The 18828-nt window shown below is 44.3% G+C and overlaps 1 protein-coding gene across 1 annotated transcript; it reads right to left on the bottom strand.

The window, feature by feature from the left end:
• Window positions 1-304: 304 nt before the first annotated feature.
• topbp1 (DNA topoisomerase II binding protein 1) lies at window positions 305-18444 on the bottom strand (the record flags this gene model as incomplete). Its single annotated transcript, XM_080854717.1, has 28 exons — window positions 18354-18444; window positions 17755-17847; window positions 17504-17638; window positions 17173-17316; window positions 16794-16975; window positions 16085-16278; window positions 15617-15799; window positions 15249-15412; window positions 14821-14984; window positions 14229-14470; window positions 13437-13768; window positions 12884-13056; window positions 10699-10910; window positions 9903-10234; window positions 8996-9178; window positions 8424-8533; window positions 8094-8217; window positions 7748-7912; window positions 6165-6267; window positions 5744-5948; window positions 4932-5158; window positions 4203-4342; window positions 3767-3872; window positions 2664-2827; window positions 2028-2156; window positions 1721-1810; window positions 1356-1517; window positions 305-454 (listed from the first exon to the last, which is right to left on the bottom strand). Exons 2-28 carry the CDS (start codon window positions 17839-17841, stop codon window positions 305-307), a joined length of 4602 nt encoding a protein of 1533 aa, XP_080710843.1. The 5' UTR covers window positions 17842-17847; window positions 18354-18444.
• Window positions 18445-18828: the final 384 nt, after the last annotated feature.

Raw genomic sequence — 18828 nt, 5'->3', positions numbered from 1 at the left:
CTGGGTATAAATGTACACCTGCTGACAAAGCCAAGTGATATTGAGCAAGGAGAAGCCACACATGGGTTTAAAGAAAAGAAAAAAAAACATAAAAGGTAAAGATGATTTTCCCTTACACAATCTGACTCGCTCCACCAGCCTAAAACTTGCTTTCCCACATTCCAGAGGTATTTGACAGTTGCTGATCATGTCAGTTAGACAAGACAATTTATTTATTTATCAAAATAATTAAAAAATGTTAGTTACAATGTAGATTTTTTCGCCTCACAAAAGTTGGTTCATGTCAGAAAAAACACGTCTGTTATTATTCAGTTGCGGTGTCTCTTCGGCTCTTCTTTAATGTGCTGCCGTTGCTGGAGACTTTGCGCTTCCGCGAGGGAGTGTCCGATCCCCCTTCTCCTCCAGCTGGGCCAGCCCCGGGAAGGTAGTACAGCTCGATCGGAGGGGATGGTTCCTGGGTCAAAAGCATACAGTTGTTCATCTTTCCACTTAATGGCGAAAGTCATCACATTTCATGTAGATTTTAACCGTAGGAAGCAAGGTACTTCAAACTGATGCCTGCGCTAGTTCAAAGTGCAGTGCTAAAAATGTATTAGCCCCCACCCCTAAAAATGCACAATTTAAAGCTGCACAAATATTTGTGCGAGAAGTCCCTTTTTTTTACTCCAGTCTTCATGTCATTTAATGTCACACTGGTTTCATACATCTTACACCTGCAGAGCAAAAACATAGACAAAAGCCCACCAGTTGTAGCGGTCAGGCTTGTGTTGCATTAAGACTAGAAGTGTGACTACATGTTTAACATCATCTTTACTAATCTGCCATTTCCAAAAGAAGTCCACTGAAACTCTAGCAGCACCGCCACTTCTGGTACGCGGCACTACTCAGTTGTCAGACATCTTGTGCCCTAACCAGCTAACAAATGCACCAAACTAAGAAGTTAAGTCTTGTCCACACTGCAGAGCTGGGTTGTGTCTTATGCCTAAGAATGGGCAAGTTTCGTATCACTGTAGCTTCACTTAGCACACCCTTCCCCTTCTTCCCTTAGCAAACGCCCTCCTAGATAATTTGCGTGTGCCCACCACACCATGGCTACTCCTCCCATGGCATACATGAAATGAGGTAGTCAGCGATAAACCCTACAGTCCTACCTGCATGAGTTAGTCAGCGATGAACCCTACAGTCCTACCTGCATGAGTTAGTCAGCTATAAACCCTACAGTCCTACCTGCATGAGTTGGTCAGCGATGAACCCTACAGTCCCACCTGCATGAGGTAGTCAGCCATAAACCCTACAGTCCCTGCACCCACCTGCAAGAGGTAGTCAGCGATAAACCCTACAGGGGCTGCACCCACCTGCATGAGGTAGTCAGCGATGTACTCAGGCTTTAGGCAGCGTGCTCCGTGGGCCTGGGCCTCGCTCACATCCACACGGAAGTCCCCAGGCTTCAGCCGACTGAAATCTGCGAAGAGGTGTGTGGCGCCCCGGTACAGAGAGGGAGAGGGACCAGAGACCACCTGTGGAAGGGAGGGGAGAGAACAACGTGAAAGAAAACCTTATTTTTACATGACTTGGCCCTTATACAGTAAACAGTGGTCAGCTCAAAACTTTGGTCTCAAGCTTCATTGTTCTAAAAAGGACAGGAACGTGAGGGAGGCAGAGATAGAGATCAGAAAGATAGATTCAGCTGCGGTTGCAAGAGAAACAGGCCCAGTCTAACCTTGGCCCCTCCAGACTGCAGCAGCCTCCTGAAGCCAGCCTCTCTGGTCTGGTCAATGTTCAGCATCACTATCCAGCCACTGAATGCACCCTGAACACAGACGCCATTATTGCAGAACAATGCTACACATAAGACCCCAGACCAACTTTAACATCAAATACATACCTAAAAGTAAGGACATTTTTACAAATGGAAAACATTTTTTTTCGGGCTATTTCAACAAGGTTCTGGGCATGGCACTTAGATAGTGAGGGATGGAATGATTATGTGTGTGTACATGTTTTGCGTGTACTAGCAGTGTGTGTACCTCTTTGCCATCTGTATCCTGCAGGGTTCTCCTCCAGCGCATGGCAGCAGTGGCCAGCCTCCTCTGCTGGGAGGGGATGGAGGGCAACGCGTCCAGAATGGAGCTGCTACCCCACTCATAATCATCCTCCTGCAACACACACACACACACACACACACACACACACACACACACACACACACACACACACACACACACACACACAGACACACACCAACAAACACACAAAGATCAATTTGTAAACCTTTTCCTTGGAATTAATAAAGTATCCATCTATCTATCTATCTATCTATCTATCTATCTATCTATCTATCTATCTGTCCATCATCATGTTCTTCAGCACGCACCCATCCCACTTAATGCAGATGTAATGTTATGCTAATGTATACACAGTTTTACTAGACAGCTATGGAGGAGACGAGCCAAAAATCCTTCATGGTTTCATTTAAAATACTTAAAATGCTCAAGGGGTCTTAAGCACTATGGACAAAATGTTTAGAAGAGGATGCTTCCCTTCCGTAGAAACTTCTCGCTCTCAGAAACCGCAAATCATTTTTTTTCCCAAAGGAAACATTTCCATCATGCATGAAAATGCATGTTTGCATACAAACAAATACATCTCTCTCTCTCTCTCACCTGGATGAAGTGTCCCTCTGCTCGGCACGCCTCTAGGTAGGAGCGGTGAAGGATCCACTTCCCTGCCGCCATGGCTGCCAGGTACTTTTCGTTGCGCAGCGGGTGACCCACGATGATGTGCGTGCAGCTGGGGTCAAAGCTCTGTCTCTCCAGCACCACACCACCTACAGCCAGACAGTCAACAGAAGAGAGAGGGAAACAAACAAATACAAGAGAGGGGTTGAGGGACAGATAGTGGAAATGCAAAAAACTTATTAGAAGCTTCTAGAGGAATCAGTTAGTTGGGGGTGTTCTAGAATAGTTCCTCCTTTTGCTATTCTTCCTTATTTATGCATTATATTTGAACAGTAATGCCACTTATAAGTTGATCTAAACAGAGGAATATGAGCAATTTTACATGCGCTATTATCCATTAACAATGCTTCAATATTAGTTTCCATGTCGGTCTGTCTCTGAAACAAAGCAACGCCTGAGGCATTGAGGCATTATAAGGCATTGAGAGGACATACCCAGCTCCTCTATAAGGCATTGAGAGGACATACCCAGCTCCTCTATAAGGCATTGAGAGGACATACCCAGCTCCTCTATAAGGCATTGAGAGGACATACCCAGCTCCTCTATAAGGCATTGAGAGGACATACCCAGCTCCTCTATAAGGCATTGAGAGGACATACCCAGCTCTTCTATAAGGCATTGAGAGGACATACCCAGCTCCTCTATAAGGCATTGAGAGGACATACCCAGCTCCTTTATAAGGCATTGAGAGGACATACCCAGCTCCTCTATAAGGCATTGAGAAGACATACCCAGCTCCTCTATAAGGCATTGAGAAGACATACCCAGCTCCTCTATAAGGCATTGAGAGGACATACACAGCTCCTCTATAAGGCATTGAGAGGACATACCCAGCTCCTCTATAAGGCATTGAGAAGACATACCCAGCTCCTCTATAAGGCATTGAGAAGACATACCCAGCTCCTCTATAAGGCATTGAGAGGACATACCCAGCTCCTCTATAAGGCATTGAGAGGACATACCCAGCTCTTCTATAAGGCATTGAGAGGACATACCCAGCTCCTCTATAAGGCATTGAGAGGACATACCCAGCTCCTCTATAAGGGCGCTGTAGTCGATGCGCTCCTGCGGGTTGAGGGAGGAGAGCTGGAAGCGAGGGATCATCTTCTCAGGCTGCTGCTCCTCTTCCTCAAGCTGAGACCAAAGAAATGATGTGCTCAGTGTGGAACATGCACATTTTTTTCAGTTATTACTGTAAGGGAGGTGGAATTAAGGTGGTGGGATGTTTTGCTAGTTGGTAAAAGATGGATGGTGGATGTGGATTGTGAGTGGGTAACACTGGATGTGTGGTCTAGAGATGATTCTGTGTCTGTGTCTGTGTCTGTGTCTGTGTCTGTGTCTGTGTCTGTGTCTGTGTCTGTGTCTGTGTCTGTGTCTGTGTCTGTGTCTGTGTCTGTGTCTGTGTCTGTGTCTGTGTCTGTGTCTGTGTCTGTGTCTGTGTCTGTGTCTGTGTCTGTGTATTACCTGAGGTAGCAGAGCAGGTGCTTTAGAGATTGGCAAGGCAATGCTGGGGCCTTCAGGCGTCCTGACCTGAGCTTGAGTGGGCTCTCTGGGCGGACTCTTGGTCTTGAAACCCAACTGCTGCTCAATGACTTCACAGGCCGCTGTGGGGAGCCCAGAGGTTAAAGGTCAGGAGTAGTAAATGATGGAAGAGAGGACTACAAAGACCAAGCTGAAAGAGGACCTCAATACATGTATAATACAAATCATGTTATACAAATACAATATAATACAAATCATGTTTTTCTGAGCTACACAGATAAAGATGACATAGAGGGGTTTTGTCCTCAAAACTGATTTTGACTGAGACTGTATTGTTCTTTTTCAAACTGAAACTAACAAGCAATAATGACAACTACTTTCTGTTCTATTCTGTAATGTTCTCTAATGTTCTGGTTTAAGATTGTAAAATTATGACTTGATATGTGCCATTTGCAAATGTTGCAGTTCTCAACTTTGGCAGAGTTATAAGTGAAATGCTCCCAAACTTTTGTTCAGTCCAGTAAAGTAATATAGCTTACATGTCTGAGCATTCCAAGTCAGCACGAAAAACACACAATGACGTCACCAACTAATCGACAATTATATTCATTAGCAATTCATTCCGTCATCCATTTCAGTCGATTTGGTCATCGATTATTCGATGCACCTTTACCCCCTCCAACACGCATTCTTTCACTTTCACTTCCTTACCCATCTCCACCAGCTCCGAGTCCGTCATGGAGTCAGCGGCGCGTGGGGGGTGTGTGGGATCAGCCATGGCTAACAGGCTCTCTGAGAGCTGGGAGGGGCTGCCTGGCCACTGCATGTGGTCGGCTATCTTGGCACGCTCCGCCCGTGCCGTCGGGTCGTCCCACACAATCTGCTGCTCACTCTGAGATGGCTCTGTGTTTATGTCCATCATCACCTGCCTGGAGAGACTGTGTGCGCGCGGGCGCACAGACACACACACACACACACACACACACACACACAGACACAGACACAGACACAGACACAGACACAGACACAGACACAGACACAGACACAGACACAGACACAGACACAGACACAGACACAGACACAGACACAGACACACACACACACACACACACACACACACACACAGACACAGACACAGACACAGACACAGACACAGACACAGACACAGACACACACACACACACACACACACACACACACACACACACACACACAGACACACACACACACACACACACACACACACACACCCTCCAATAACTACTACTGGTAAAACTCCAACTCGGCGCATCTACTCCCTAATGACATGTTCTTGTAATGTAATATCCTTCAATAACCATGAGAACTTTTTAAAAACTTCTTCTTTCATTCTTCCATCTATTTTTCTAACTAGGTCAAGCAATAGTCTTATGTTCCTGAGGTTGTATCCCTATATACAATTCTATATGGGTTTGTGTGGTTTCCTGTATCCCTTGGGTGAGCACACGCTAGTCTGTGCATGTGGTTTTTTTAGTGTGCCTTACCGTCTAGCCTCCATCATGCTGGCTCTAGAGCCACGGCCTGCTCGTGCAGCACTGCTGGGGGTGCGGGGGTTGGAGTCAGAGTCATCTGATCCTCCCCGTGCCAGCCGCACAGAGGAGCGCCGCACGCTATTCAGCCGCGTGGCCGACATGACCTCCTGCAGCTGGCGTTGAAGATTCTCACGCATCTCCAGAGCCTCCATCAGATCTGAGAGACAGAGGGAGAGGAATAAAGACTGAGGGATTGATTTAAAGACACTCACTAACTACAAAACCCTATAGAGAGCACATTCCATGAGTAAGTCATTTCTGATAATGGTCTGAGCAGACAGGATAGAGCTTGAAAAGAGTGTGTGAGTGTGTGTGTGTGTGTGTGTGTGTGTGTGTGTGTGTGTGTGTGTGTAGTGTGTAGGAGCATGCTCACCTCTCCTCTCAGGACTGGCTGGTTGGTCTTTCTCAGGCTCACAATCATGGCTGGGGCGCTGAGGGGTCGTGATGTCAGTCAGGTCATGTAGTGCTGGACTCACCTGAGAAGGGAGATTAGTGTTTACCAGACAGACCTGCTTTGCTCATTAAATCAGATTTATACTTTCACAGCAAAGAAACAAGAAGTAATATTTCCATTCACTTCACTGTGAACGCCCCAAAACACTACGTAGGCCCAGGTCAGGGGAGAGCACAGAAAACACAGGTAATGCCTTTAAAAATAGCGGCATTATCGCTAAACTGAAATAGGTACAGTGTGTGACACACAGCCCTCAGTCAACATGCACTGCTCTCCCGTTCTGCTCTTTGGTACAGACAGAGGCAGTATGGAGTTCAGGTCTTAAACTAGGGCAGTCAACAGACTTGCCTCACAAAGATCTACAAGCTAGCTAGATTGCTAACTGATGTATCTCAGCAATATATCAGGTCACATGCTGTAAATGCTGTTGTTACAGCACAAGGTTTTTAAACTTGAAGCACATGACATACTAATGTGCTACTACTGGGCGGCTAGGTATGCTTATCTTCACAAGACTACATAGCAACAAAATTACTTAGGAAAGGTTATTAAAAGTAGGTAAAAACCTATGCCTCAATGTGGCTTCAACTTACTATTGGTACAGGGGGAAGAGGTAGAGGTAGTGTTCCATTGTAAATCATTGTCATTTTGAGCATATACTTGTCTGGGAATTCCCTGCCCCTTCACTGCATTGCATTTGCTCAGTTAGTCTGGCCAACTATCATCAGCGATCCACTTCACTCACGTAATTGGACACGCCTTTAACCAATCAGACCAACGATACTATACAACAATACAACGATCGGTAATAAAGCAAACACATATTTTTTCTGTATGAATTGTTCCAGGGCAAGTTTCTGTTCTGTTTTCAAAGAAAACTTGCCTTATCGAAGTTTTGCGGTGCTTCGGCGGCCACCATGTCCAATGTTTAAAAACTCTCCGTGCAGTAGAATTTGTAACGTAGCCGTGGTAAGTTTAAATCCGCCAATGGCGCGCCAGGTAGCCAAAAGCCAGTTTGTGATTGGCTCCAAGGATTGTGGAAATCTTGAAATGAACGGGTATCCATACTTGGCCAGACCCAGTTCTGAGGCAAAATCAATTTGGCCGGAAGAAGTGGGGCGGGACTTCCCAGACTAAGCATATACAGTATATCAGTTTAACTTTTTTGGACAAGAATATCAAAACATTTATAGTGTATATAGTATATGCATTAGGATAGGATACACTTGTACTAGGATAAACTGCATTACATTTGTGTGAGTGAGCCATTCTAGGAAAACAAATGTTAAACCTGTTTTGAAGGCAACTAGAGAGGTGTTTCAGTTTGTTTGAATAGCAGTTCCATTCTCCAAAATGCCAAATTAAAAACACTTGGAATATGAGTGTTTAGGCACTCTTGCCTTTTATTATGTCATGTGAAAACCAAAATGTCTTGTGGAGGCAGCAGTGTTAGCACAGGGGGAACAATGCTCTAAAGGAGTAGCTATGACGACCAGACTCACCTTGCTTTCCTCTGGGTTGGTGTGGGTGCTGGGTGGACCACAGGGCGTAACTGGAGGAGGTGACCTCTGGGTGGTGTTGGCCACCTGGCTCAGTGTCAGACTCATCTTGGGGTTAAAGGTGAAGGGGTACAGTGACTCTGACACATGCTTCTGCTCCTCAGCACACTGTAAAAAGATTGTATTATGTTATAGATGTATGTTTTATTTACCATATACTATTTACTAAACACACACACAAATACCGACGATGTGTGGGCATGATTTAAAAGGATATGATCAATTCCATTGAACAAGCACTTAAAGATGCAGTCCTTGATCAATCAGCATCGGGAGAGTGTGTACCTACCGCTAGTAGCCAGTGCTGGGACACAATGTGCAGCCTTCGGTCTTTGACAGATTTGTACTCCTTGCTGTTGTCTCCAACTTTCCCCTCATAGATGTAATGGGTTACAGATTCATCATAAGCCCACCTAAAAGACAGGAAACACATCACAGCTGATTAGAAGGGCTGCTCAGTTCTGCTTCTCCTAGATCTGACTGCTGCTTTCGACACAGGGGACCATGCAGTGTTCTCGCACAGGCACACAAAAAGCTAGACTTATGCCAAAGTGATGATTTTAAGAGTTTCTTTCAGACACTCTGCTTTATATGATTTGCATACATTAACATACATTACCTGAAATCCCCCCCGAGCGAGGAAGCAATGGCATTGAGCTCTCCTTGCTTCTTACTCAACTTCTTGCTCACACAAATCACCACACCAGCTAACGAACCAGGGTCTTCTACCTGAAGGTAAAAGGCTTAACGTGAGTAGGTGTGTGTGTGTGCGCGCAAGTTAGAGTGAGAGCGACGAGAGAGAGATAGAGAGAAAATGGGCTTACATGCCTGTATATTTAACATCAGGCATCCAGTACTGTAGTGTAGTACTAGTGGCCTGCCACACAATGCAATGGTTTATTCAGTTAGGTGCAGATATGTTTACACCTTATAAGTGTAAAAACAGGTATAAGCAACTGCAGTTACAACCATTGCCTAGAAATGCATTCAAAACCTAAAATTGTGTTTATGTGTGTAACAGATTCTTCAGGCAGCTGATAGTTTGCTGCCAAATTTGGCAGTTATTTGCAGGTGCATTTCTAGTAGCATGCAACACGGCTGCTTGATGAGTAAAGCGATTCCCACAGGTATGACTTGTATAAGTAAGTAAGCAGGGTGATGAGAAACGTGTGGGCATGTGTGAACAGATACCGTGCGCTGCTGCTCCTTGTTCAGCGGTGGGCTGGACCCCAGATCGGCGAGATGTGTGTTCGGGCGCAAGCTGTTGGCCACGGCAGCCTTCAGGTTTCGCTTGATCACCTCCGTCAGAGGAGTCTCCACGTCCTGCTCCTGCTGGCCCTTATTCCCTGGAGTCCTCAGGTCATCCAACACATCCTGGCCGGACAAACAAAAGGAAGGCAACATTTTAAAAAAAGAAGAAAAATAACAGAATACTAAATACATACTCAAGACAATTTGGATTGGCAAATCATAATATTTAGAAGTAGTAGAAAATCCGAAAATGCAGAACTAATCCGAAAATGCAGAACTGCTAATTAGAAAAATTCAAACAGCAAATCAAAGACTTTATGACCGTACACTACCTAAGTATCACTAGGAATACCATAAAGAAAGGTATTGTTTTAAGTATAAAGTACTAAGTGTGATATTATGAAAGACGATAAGAAAAGTGTGTTATATGTGTAATTACATTTCATTAGACTAAAGCGTTTATTGTTATATCTGAATGAGAATTTTGCATTTATTTACAGCATTTATGAAAACAATATTAAATGTAGAGTAAATGCTACGTATAGGCTACGTATTGATAGGACAGGGATACACCTCACTACAGGGGGCGCTAGCATCAAGGGCAACACACGCCTTGGGACACAAACCTTACATTCCATATCAGACATGTGGGGCTACAAGTTACAACCAAGTGTCATGTGCACCGGTGAAGTGTTCTATTATGAGGGCACACCACATGACAGGAGAATGTTATCACATCCTCTTGCTATCTAGTTTACCAACTAGAAGCACTGCCAAGAAGAAACTGTACCACCATATGCAGATATTTGATTGAAGATTAGAAGATATTCTAATGCTGCTAACTTACCTTGGTGTCAAAGTTGGGCTTGAACAGTTTGTCCCTGCTGAGAAAACGTGAAGGTGTGTCCATCTGAAAAGTAAGTGTTTTTTCCTTTTCCTGCCTAAGTGGTGTGCCTGTGTCTGAGCCCTTGGTGACCTCTAATCCTCCTTTGACCCTGCGCAGCGCGGAATGGACAGCGCGGCTCTTCAGGCGACTGGTGTCCAACGGGGTCACTGCCCCGTCACTCTGCGGTCCCAATAGAGGGAAGTCCGTGGAGTGTCGGGAGGGTACTGGAACCGCGACAGGGACAGGGACAGGGGCTTTCTGAGAACCCCCCACGAAGCTGTCCTCGGTGCGGTCTGTTTGATGGCAAAGATGGAGTAGGCGTACAGTTTAGGCGTGAAAAGAAAGTCCTTAAATTAAAGCACTAAGCAACAAAAGTTTACATTTCAGAGAGTGATCATATACACAATCTTCCATGCCAGCAGCAGAACTAGAGGAGTTAAGCACCCAGTCTTCCTCCACAGTGGTATGCCACATACTATTCTGATGTAGGATATTTGCATTCAAATGTGGACGAAAAAGTCAGAGTATAGCCCTGTTATGTTGACATGACTAATTGAAGCTGCTGAAGCTTCAATGATAAAAATACATTCTGACAATTCAAAAGTATGAGTTTGCATTTTCCAACAGTAACTACAGAGTTGCTTGTGATTGGTACAAGGAGTAACAAATGTGAGAGGTTGAGCAGCACTGCATAAACTGTAGATTGCCAATCAGCAGTGTACTCCAAGGTAGGGTCATTTGAGCTTTGAACTCTGACCTGGGGAAGGTGGTAGATCCACCAGAAAGCGTTGCTCATCTGCCTTGCGTCCCAACCTGGCTGACTCAAGGATCCAGCGAAGCGTAATGGCGGGCAGTCCCCATTTCTGGGCAGCCTGGTACTTGGTTCCATCAGGTGTGCGCAGGACCAGGTGCGTGCTGGCCAGCATGCCCTTGCGCTGGTTGGCTGTGCGCACAAAGAAGTCCTGAACACTGCAACAGCGAAGACAGCAAAGGACACACTCTCTTATTAAAGACAGCCCAAACAAAGACACAAGCAAAGAGAAATACAATTGTATTGCTAAACTGAATCTTTTGAAACTTATCTACACAGATGAAAATGTCCTTATCAAACATGCTTCATAAAACACTGATTTTACAAAGTGCCATGTTTTGAGTAGGTCACATTTTTTTCTATGCCTATGAAACAGGGTTGAATTTCACACACACACCAAACACGGGGTGTATTTGTCAAAAGGTAACTTTACACCAGAAGCCTTCCTAGCACACTGGTGACAAGAAAAAAAAACGTTCTGCACATGGGGAAGTTCAAATTACATCATTACCCCAGAGAATTTAATGCAACTAAAGTTAATCGCCCACACCCTAGATTCTTTAGAGTTTCTAAAGAATGTGTTATTTGCTCTGGCTGTTAAATAGTAACACACAGTAACAAAATAGCAACACAAAGTCTCGGCCACAACACATTTTTAACGCGGCCCTTGGCAGATCAGCAAAAAAGTTCATTCCTGTCTAGGAGTAATTATGAACAATTACGTAACTTGACACTCATGTTCATGGGGTTGGTAAAGGATACCCCAACAGCTGTGATTCAGCCAAAGGCGCGGGGCTTCACGCTGAGTGCCCCAGGTAATGTTTTGGGGATATCCTTTACCAACCCTATGAACATGAGTGTCATATTGCTTTTGTTTGCTTTTGTTACTTCCGACTAATTGAGATGAAAACGCCAGATTGTGTTGCACTGCCAGGCAAGGAGTGCGGCCACTCTACAGCCACGAAGAAAGAAAGGGGTTATTTGGGCACATAAGTTTGTGTGCTCACCTGGCTACATGTTCATTTTTACCTTCCCCCTTTTCCATTTACTCCCTTTGCTCACTGTCAAATGTAACTTCATAAAATCGCTGCCTGCCATTCTGCTCCCCCACTTTAAATGGAATGTTGATGTCGCACAAAGGCCTCTTGTCCAATCAGAAATGAATAAATAGTTTAAGGGGATCTAACTGTTGTATAAACAGGTTTACACAATAGGAAGCACATTATGTACACAAGGCATGACAGGATTGAGCACATCTGATAAGGAAACTTCTGTCAGGGGAAGATCATTTACAATAAGTAGTGAACTTTTTCAAAATAAAATTAATTATTATTATTATTATTATTATTAAGAATGTTTTCAAGAACTGTTTCTAAATCCACCAAAAGGATGCCGTTCTGATGGGACAGGGAAATAACAGAAATGCCCAATATATTTCTACATTTTATTCATCATGGTTCTTTGACATGCTTAAGTATTTTTTAATTATTATTATTTTTTTTTTTATTAATTGTAAAGGAGCTTTGGTCTAAAGATAGCGGGCTACCAATCTAAAAAGCACACAAAGTCCTTGCTAACACCACGAACAGCTCTGTTGACACTGATAAAAGCTTGCCAACATGCCAACTGGCATCTTTTGCTGGCAGGGATGTTCTGTGAAGGTGTTTCTTATTTGTGTTCTGACCCAAACCACAGAACTACATCATGCAGAGCCTGGGTGGCTAGTGGGAACTACAGGCATACTTATTTGTCCTTCACATGACCATATTCCAACCAATTTAATTTGAAGATGTTGTCAAAAGTAGTTGCTCATGAAAAACATCTAAAAAAAAAAGTGGCAAATTGTTGCATTCAATGTGAACCACCAATGTTTCTTTGTTCTTCACATGACCATATTCCAACAAATTTAATTTAAAGATGTTACCAAAAGTAGTTCATGAAAAACATCTTAAAAAGTGTCATATTGTTGCATAGTGTTGCATTCAATGTGAACCACCAAAGTTTCTCATTTTCATTAGCAGCCTTTATGAACTACGCATGGGTTTGAGACCATCATCAAAGCTAAATCGGCCCAACATATGAAACGGTATGCATGCTCATTCATGTGTGCGTGCACATGTGGATGGCTCACCTGGCGCCCAGGTGTTTGGCCAGCTCGATGAGTGACTCCCTCTCGGCGCCGGTGAACTGGCTGAAGGAGAGAACACAGCCCTTCAGCGGGGAACTCCCCCCCAACACCGCCACTGGCGTGAAGAGTGGGTGTGAGGACAGCTCCAAGACACACTGCTGCTCCACACACATTGCCTTAACAGACAAGAACACAATAATCAGCACACACAAAACTGTTTGGCATACATATTTATCATTTCAATTACATCCTGGAGCACCCTCTGACATCTAAGAGTGCACCTCTACAAACTTAAAATTGTAATGACAAATCTACTAATTATTTTTATTATTTATGTACCTTCAAAGCTAAATTTCAAAAGAAATGACATGGAAATACTGGTTGTATGTATTCTTTAGGTCAAGGATGTAAAGGATTAGATGTCCTGATAGAAAAAAAATATGGATGAGGTGAAGAATCTTGAGCCTCAGGTATAACTATGTTTATGTTTTATTAAGGTAAAGAAAAAGATGACCGAGCAACATTGAAACACGTTTAACTTGTAATTTTCTCTCACCAGCCAAGTATCTGTGACAACCTCGTCCACTGTGGCCTCCACCTCACAGCCGAGCAGAGGGACAACAGCGTAGTCAGCCACCATCCTCTTCCGACCAACCAGCAACTTCCCAGAGTGCTCCTCCACTAGCTGAGACAGCTGGGCCACCGCCTCGAGGCCAAAGCCCACCAGCAGGAAGTGCTTCCCAACAAACAGGCCCCCCTGACTGGGCTCATGCAGGGTGGAGTCCTGGGGTGGGTCTGGAGAGACTGAGGCAGTCACCGGAGCTGGAGCTGGAGCTGGACCTGGGGTCAGGATGGAGGTCCTGCTCTCATCTAACTGTGGCAGCTCCACTGCAGCCAGGAAAGAGTTTAACACAGTTATGGCATAATTATAATAACTGAAGTTATTATCTATGTCTGCCAAATAACTAAACTTTGAATATAATTATTGTCTTAACTAAGGGACAATTCACAAGTTAAAGCACTGAAGTGACTATAGGACATCCAGCAGATAGTGTTTTATCTACTGTGTAATCACTGCTTTGTGGGGACCAATTAGAGGGGGCTTGTAAATCTTGTAAATCTGAAATACACACTATTTTAACACATAGTTTGGCATATTCCAATAGTCTATTCTTAGAAAGGTTAACAGTGCCAGTTGCAGGGCCTGTTAAGCACACTACCGATTAGCAAGGACTGAGTCCCATCACACTGTACTCCCTGCAAAAAACTGTACATTTCTTTACATCACTGATTTACTTAGAACCATGCAAATGCAAGTCACCTACACAGATGATAAAACCAGTCTTACCAATAGTGGTGTCATCATTCATATACTGGGAGAGGAGGTCGTCATCAGCCCTGTGGGCGTGGCCTGGACTGGGGGCGGGTGGAGCAGCAGCAGAGGGACGGGAACGTGGGGCAGAGGAGCGGGGGGGCGGGAGGTCCACAGGGGCCGGAGGGAGGCAGGAGGGGTGAAAGTAGCTCTCTTCTGGCAGCATGCTGCCACGGGTGAGGCTGTCCAGCAGCCATTGCACCGTCACCACATGGGGTCTGCCAGGGAAACAAGTCATATAACACAACTTTAATGAATTAAGTGCAAAGGAATGCTGCAGTAATACTGTTTACCAAACAATTCCCTCCTAACTGGAAATCTAAACTTGACCTTTCACATCTGAACATGCATGAACATGTTAGAAAAAGAGTCTCCCTTCCTTAAATCCATACAAATCTTGCATTTGCACCAAATAAAGCACAGAATAAAAGCAGTCTGTGAAGATACAGTGTGGTAAATTGGTCTCTGCGAGGCTCTGGTATGTGTGTCGCCATATTGACACCGATGTGAAAATGAATAAATTCCTCATGAAAGCCAGAAAAAGTACTGCAACTTATTGTGGCCAGACCTGTGTGTTGCTTTGGTGAGGAAGTTTTTGATGTCAGGGTCGGGGTCTGCCATGACGATGTGTGTGAGCTCCTCGCTTAGCTGGTTGAAGCGCAGGCCTCCAGCAGCGTTAACCAGGCGGCGGAGCTTCTCCAGGCGCTTCCCTGACAGGCCACACAGGTACAGCTGATGGGGGGGGGGGGGGTAACAGGCCAGTCATCAATTGTCACTAGCATCAAATACTCAAATGTACCAAATGCAATGATTTTTTTTTTTTTTTTTTTTTAAATCACTGAAATAAAAACCCCTTGGTAACATAAATAACAAAGACGATGTTTGCTGTGTTCATTGGATTTCTGTTTATGTGGTGACATAAGGAATCATATTTGTAAATGTTTCTGAACAATGTTGGTACAGGTGGATAAAATCAAGAGCAACTTGTACTCTTACCTTACAGCCATCGAGCAAGTCATCGTTTTGACACACTGTGATGTCAAAAGCGTCTATAGGATCAGACGACTCCAGGCGACTGGCCGCTGCTGTAGTCATGGCGGTGTCATTCACGGTCATGCTGGCATTAGAGATATGGCTCAAGCCCAGCAGCGATGGCCCATCTGAGATTAAAATGCTTATTGATTAGGTACACATGTGACTTGAGCAATTAACATATTCCAGGAATTTGGTGATGCTGAAATATTCAGCATGAGTTTTTCGAATATCCTTAATCTTAAACACTGGTGGCTTTAAAAACACGAAACAGAACCAGACACATGGTCAGAAATGTCAGTTCATACCCTGCTTCCCTGTGCTCTGCTCACCCTGGGGTCTGCCTTTGTTTGAGCCTGTAGGGGTGGAGGTGTTGGGCCGGCCAGACTTCTCAGCCCCTCGCTCAACCCGATACAAGCTCTCATCCTGGCAGAAACCCTTCTCGATGCTGTCAAAGAGCCAGTGGATCGACACACAGTAGACATTCCACTGTCGAGCACACTCATACTTCTGACCTGAAAGAGAGCGAGACAGAAACTATAGAAACAAAGATGGAGAGCGAGACAGAAACTATAGAAATGAAGATGGAGGTGCACGGACCTATCCACAGGAAACTACATACTTTCAGAATGTCTTTCCCGACCTCTCTCCCATAAACAATTATGATCCGTACAGAATACTTGAATACATATTTCAGATTCAACTGCTTTTTAAAGGATGTCATAACGAAGATGACACAAGAACAAAACACCAGGCTTCGGTAACACAGAGAGAAGCAAATCTTTTTTTGCCCCGCTTACCCGACGGCTCGCTGACTATGAGGTGCGTGCACTCATTCATGCGGAGCTGGCCTGTGTAGCGACCGCCGTGCTGCTCACAAAGACGCTGTACCTCTTTCCGCTCTACAGTGGTCAGGCCTGTCACACAGACGGTGCAGCCCTGCAGTATGGGACACAGGTAGTCCTCCACACGCATATCAGAGTGCTGGAACAGACTGATGAGTGAGGGAAAGAAAGAGATGGAGATACACTTCAGGAATATAGTGGAACCCCTGGATACATTGGTCAAGTAAACACAGATTCAGTTATCTGCGTTTTACCACGACTCAATATTTCGTGGAGAATGAAAAAAAGTTTTTAATTCTGCACCACTCTGAGTAGACTTTCCGCACTGAAGCCCTTAATACATGGTCTTCAAGCACAACTAATTTCTCATGCATGTCTGTCCTTGATTCCTCCATCCTCATTTTGTATCAAGGTAAGGGACCAGGGCATAACGAAATGAAGGGGAAAATAGTTTTCTTTGTTCTATCGTCCGTTGAGGGTTGAGCAAAAACTTTAGAATCCCGTTCATTCGTGAGAGAGACCAAATGGACAAACCTTTTCTTACAGTATATAGCAATTAAACCAAGTAGACTTGACTTGTCGCATCTGCTTCTGCAGCCTTCAAAAATGTAGCCAAAGACATTTCCACACGAGAAGTGAGGTATCCCCTTCCTTTTGTACTTACCTTTCTTGACATTTTTCCCAGCAGACTCTAACCCATGAGGGCAGAACAATCGGCTTCCCCAGGCTAGCAGCCACCAGGTACTTCTTGCTGCCCACCTCACCTGCTACCAGGTGAGTCACAGACACGTTGAGGTCTCGGTAGACACGCCCACCCATAAGTTCAACTAAGTCCATCACATCTTGCTGCGGAAAAAGAGCAAATACCACATAAGGTGATTTGACAGAACCCATGCACAAACTGGCATTCCTCACACACCTTCCATCAAATGTGCCAAACATAAAAAGTCATCATGAAATGATTCAGCAGTTCACAACATACACAAGACAACACATGTTGAGAACCTACATACAAGACTGAGCAGGAAGCAAAGACAACTTACCCTGGTTTCTTTGTCCAAGCTTGTGCAGGAGATTGTCACATCACCCATAGCCATACTGTATACTGGCTTCTCTGCTTTGGGGACGCAGCGTTGCTGCTGCAGACAGAGCAGGACAACCAGAGGACTGACAATTCTGCAGCCCAACTAGGGGGACAAAGATAGAGACATGTATCAAATAGGACAGAGAGCTTGAAGAGAGGGAGTAGTGTAGATGGAAGAATTAACACAGATAATGAGAAAATAAGCAGAGGGTCCAGTTCAGGAATCAGTTTTCTAACAATGCAACGTCAATGTTATATGCATGTGTGTGTGTGTTTGATCGGACACAGACCTCCCTGCAGTGTTCAAATGCAGCGCTGGTGAAGTCACTGAATACAAACAATGACTTGTCATTGTGGTCCAGCTGTATTGCCGCTTCCTCATCTATGGTGTGAACATACTTCTCTGACTGCAGCTCTACAATTGCCTACGAAATCATACAAACCCGATCAAGCAACAGAAAACAACACAATCACAACAAACGGAAAACAAGGCCTACCGTTTTACAGGTAGATTTGACACTTGAATGACACGAAATCTTACCTCATAAGCTTGGGCTGAGAGTTTGCTTTTCTGACCATTACGTTCCACAAACTTGACAATGTAGCCATCCTTGTTAGACGGTGACATCTTTCACTAAAGAAAGAATGTCAGTAGTCAGTCAGCAGGTTTAGTCAACTAGCTAAATGCCAATATCACAGTCAACGGTACGTTATCGTAGTCGCTGTTTTAAGGACCTTATGTTACCCAGCGTTGACGCAGTTATTCTTGTGCCAGATACTTCTCATATTGTCAGTGATTTGGGTACATTAAGCACCATTTCAGAATAAAGCAGCAGTTAAAAAAAATGTAAGTTTTCGTTTCAACAGTGTTTGCTAACTTTAAGAAGTTAATCTGAACAGATACATATCGTAACATACGACAGGCTAGTTCCAAGTTGAGCGTTTTTAGAAAGTAACCCTTATATTAACCAATAATAATGTATCGTTTAGCAAATTAACGTTAGCTTAGCTAGCTATTGCAGAGCTAGCTACATTACTTCATCAATGTCCAATTCGTGCGCTGATATTTACGTAAACTAACGTTGACCGTTTTGCGTAGAACTAACTTGGTGTGTACTGACAAATTTAAATAGGACTTACGAATGTTTGCTTATCAACATTGATGGGCATGTAGTACGGGCAGCTGTTCCTCTAAACGTCACGAGATTTAAAACGCTGTCTGCTGTCTGACAAAAGCCCAGTAGCTCGCGCCTTGATGTGTCCGTGCATCCAAAAGCTAGCTGGTTCTTAGCGATGGCTAGCCAGCTAGCCCAGAATGCTTATCTTGGCCTTATAGTTGGCTAGAACGCTATGACTTTAAGTGTCATTCCCATGTGTATTCATATTTGCGTTAGTAAAAACTAAAGCATGACTGAGGTTTTACTGTACAAAACTGTTAAAAAAATACAGGCAGATAGGTAACCACACCAAATTCTCATTTTAGGCTATTAAAATTTCGCGCCAGCCGAAAGTGACGCTACTGCAGGCGGAAGTGTATCATTTATTTTGGTCCCTTTGGTAAAGCTCGGTAACTTAATTCCGTGAACGGCAAATAGTTTCAATGTACTGACCACCC

Source organism: Sprattus sprattus (genome assembly GCF_963457725.1).
Source record: "Sprattus sprattus genome assembly, chromosome: 17".
Taxonomy (NCBI): domain Eukaryota; kingdom Metazoa; phylum Chordata; class Actinopteri; order Clupeiformes; family Clupeidae; genus Sprattus; species Sprattus sprattus.
This window is presented reverse-complemented; position numbering and strand designations above follow the sequence as displayed.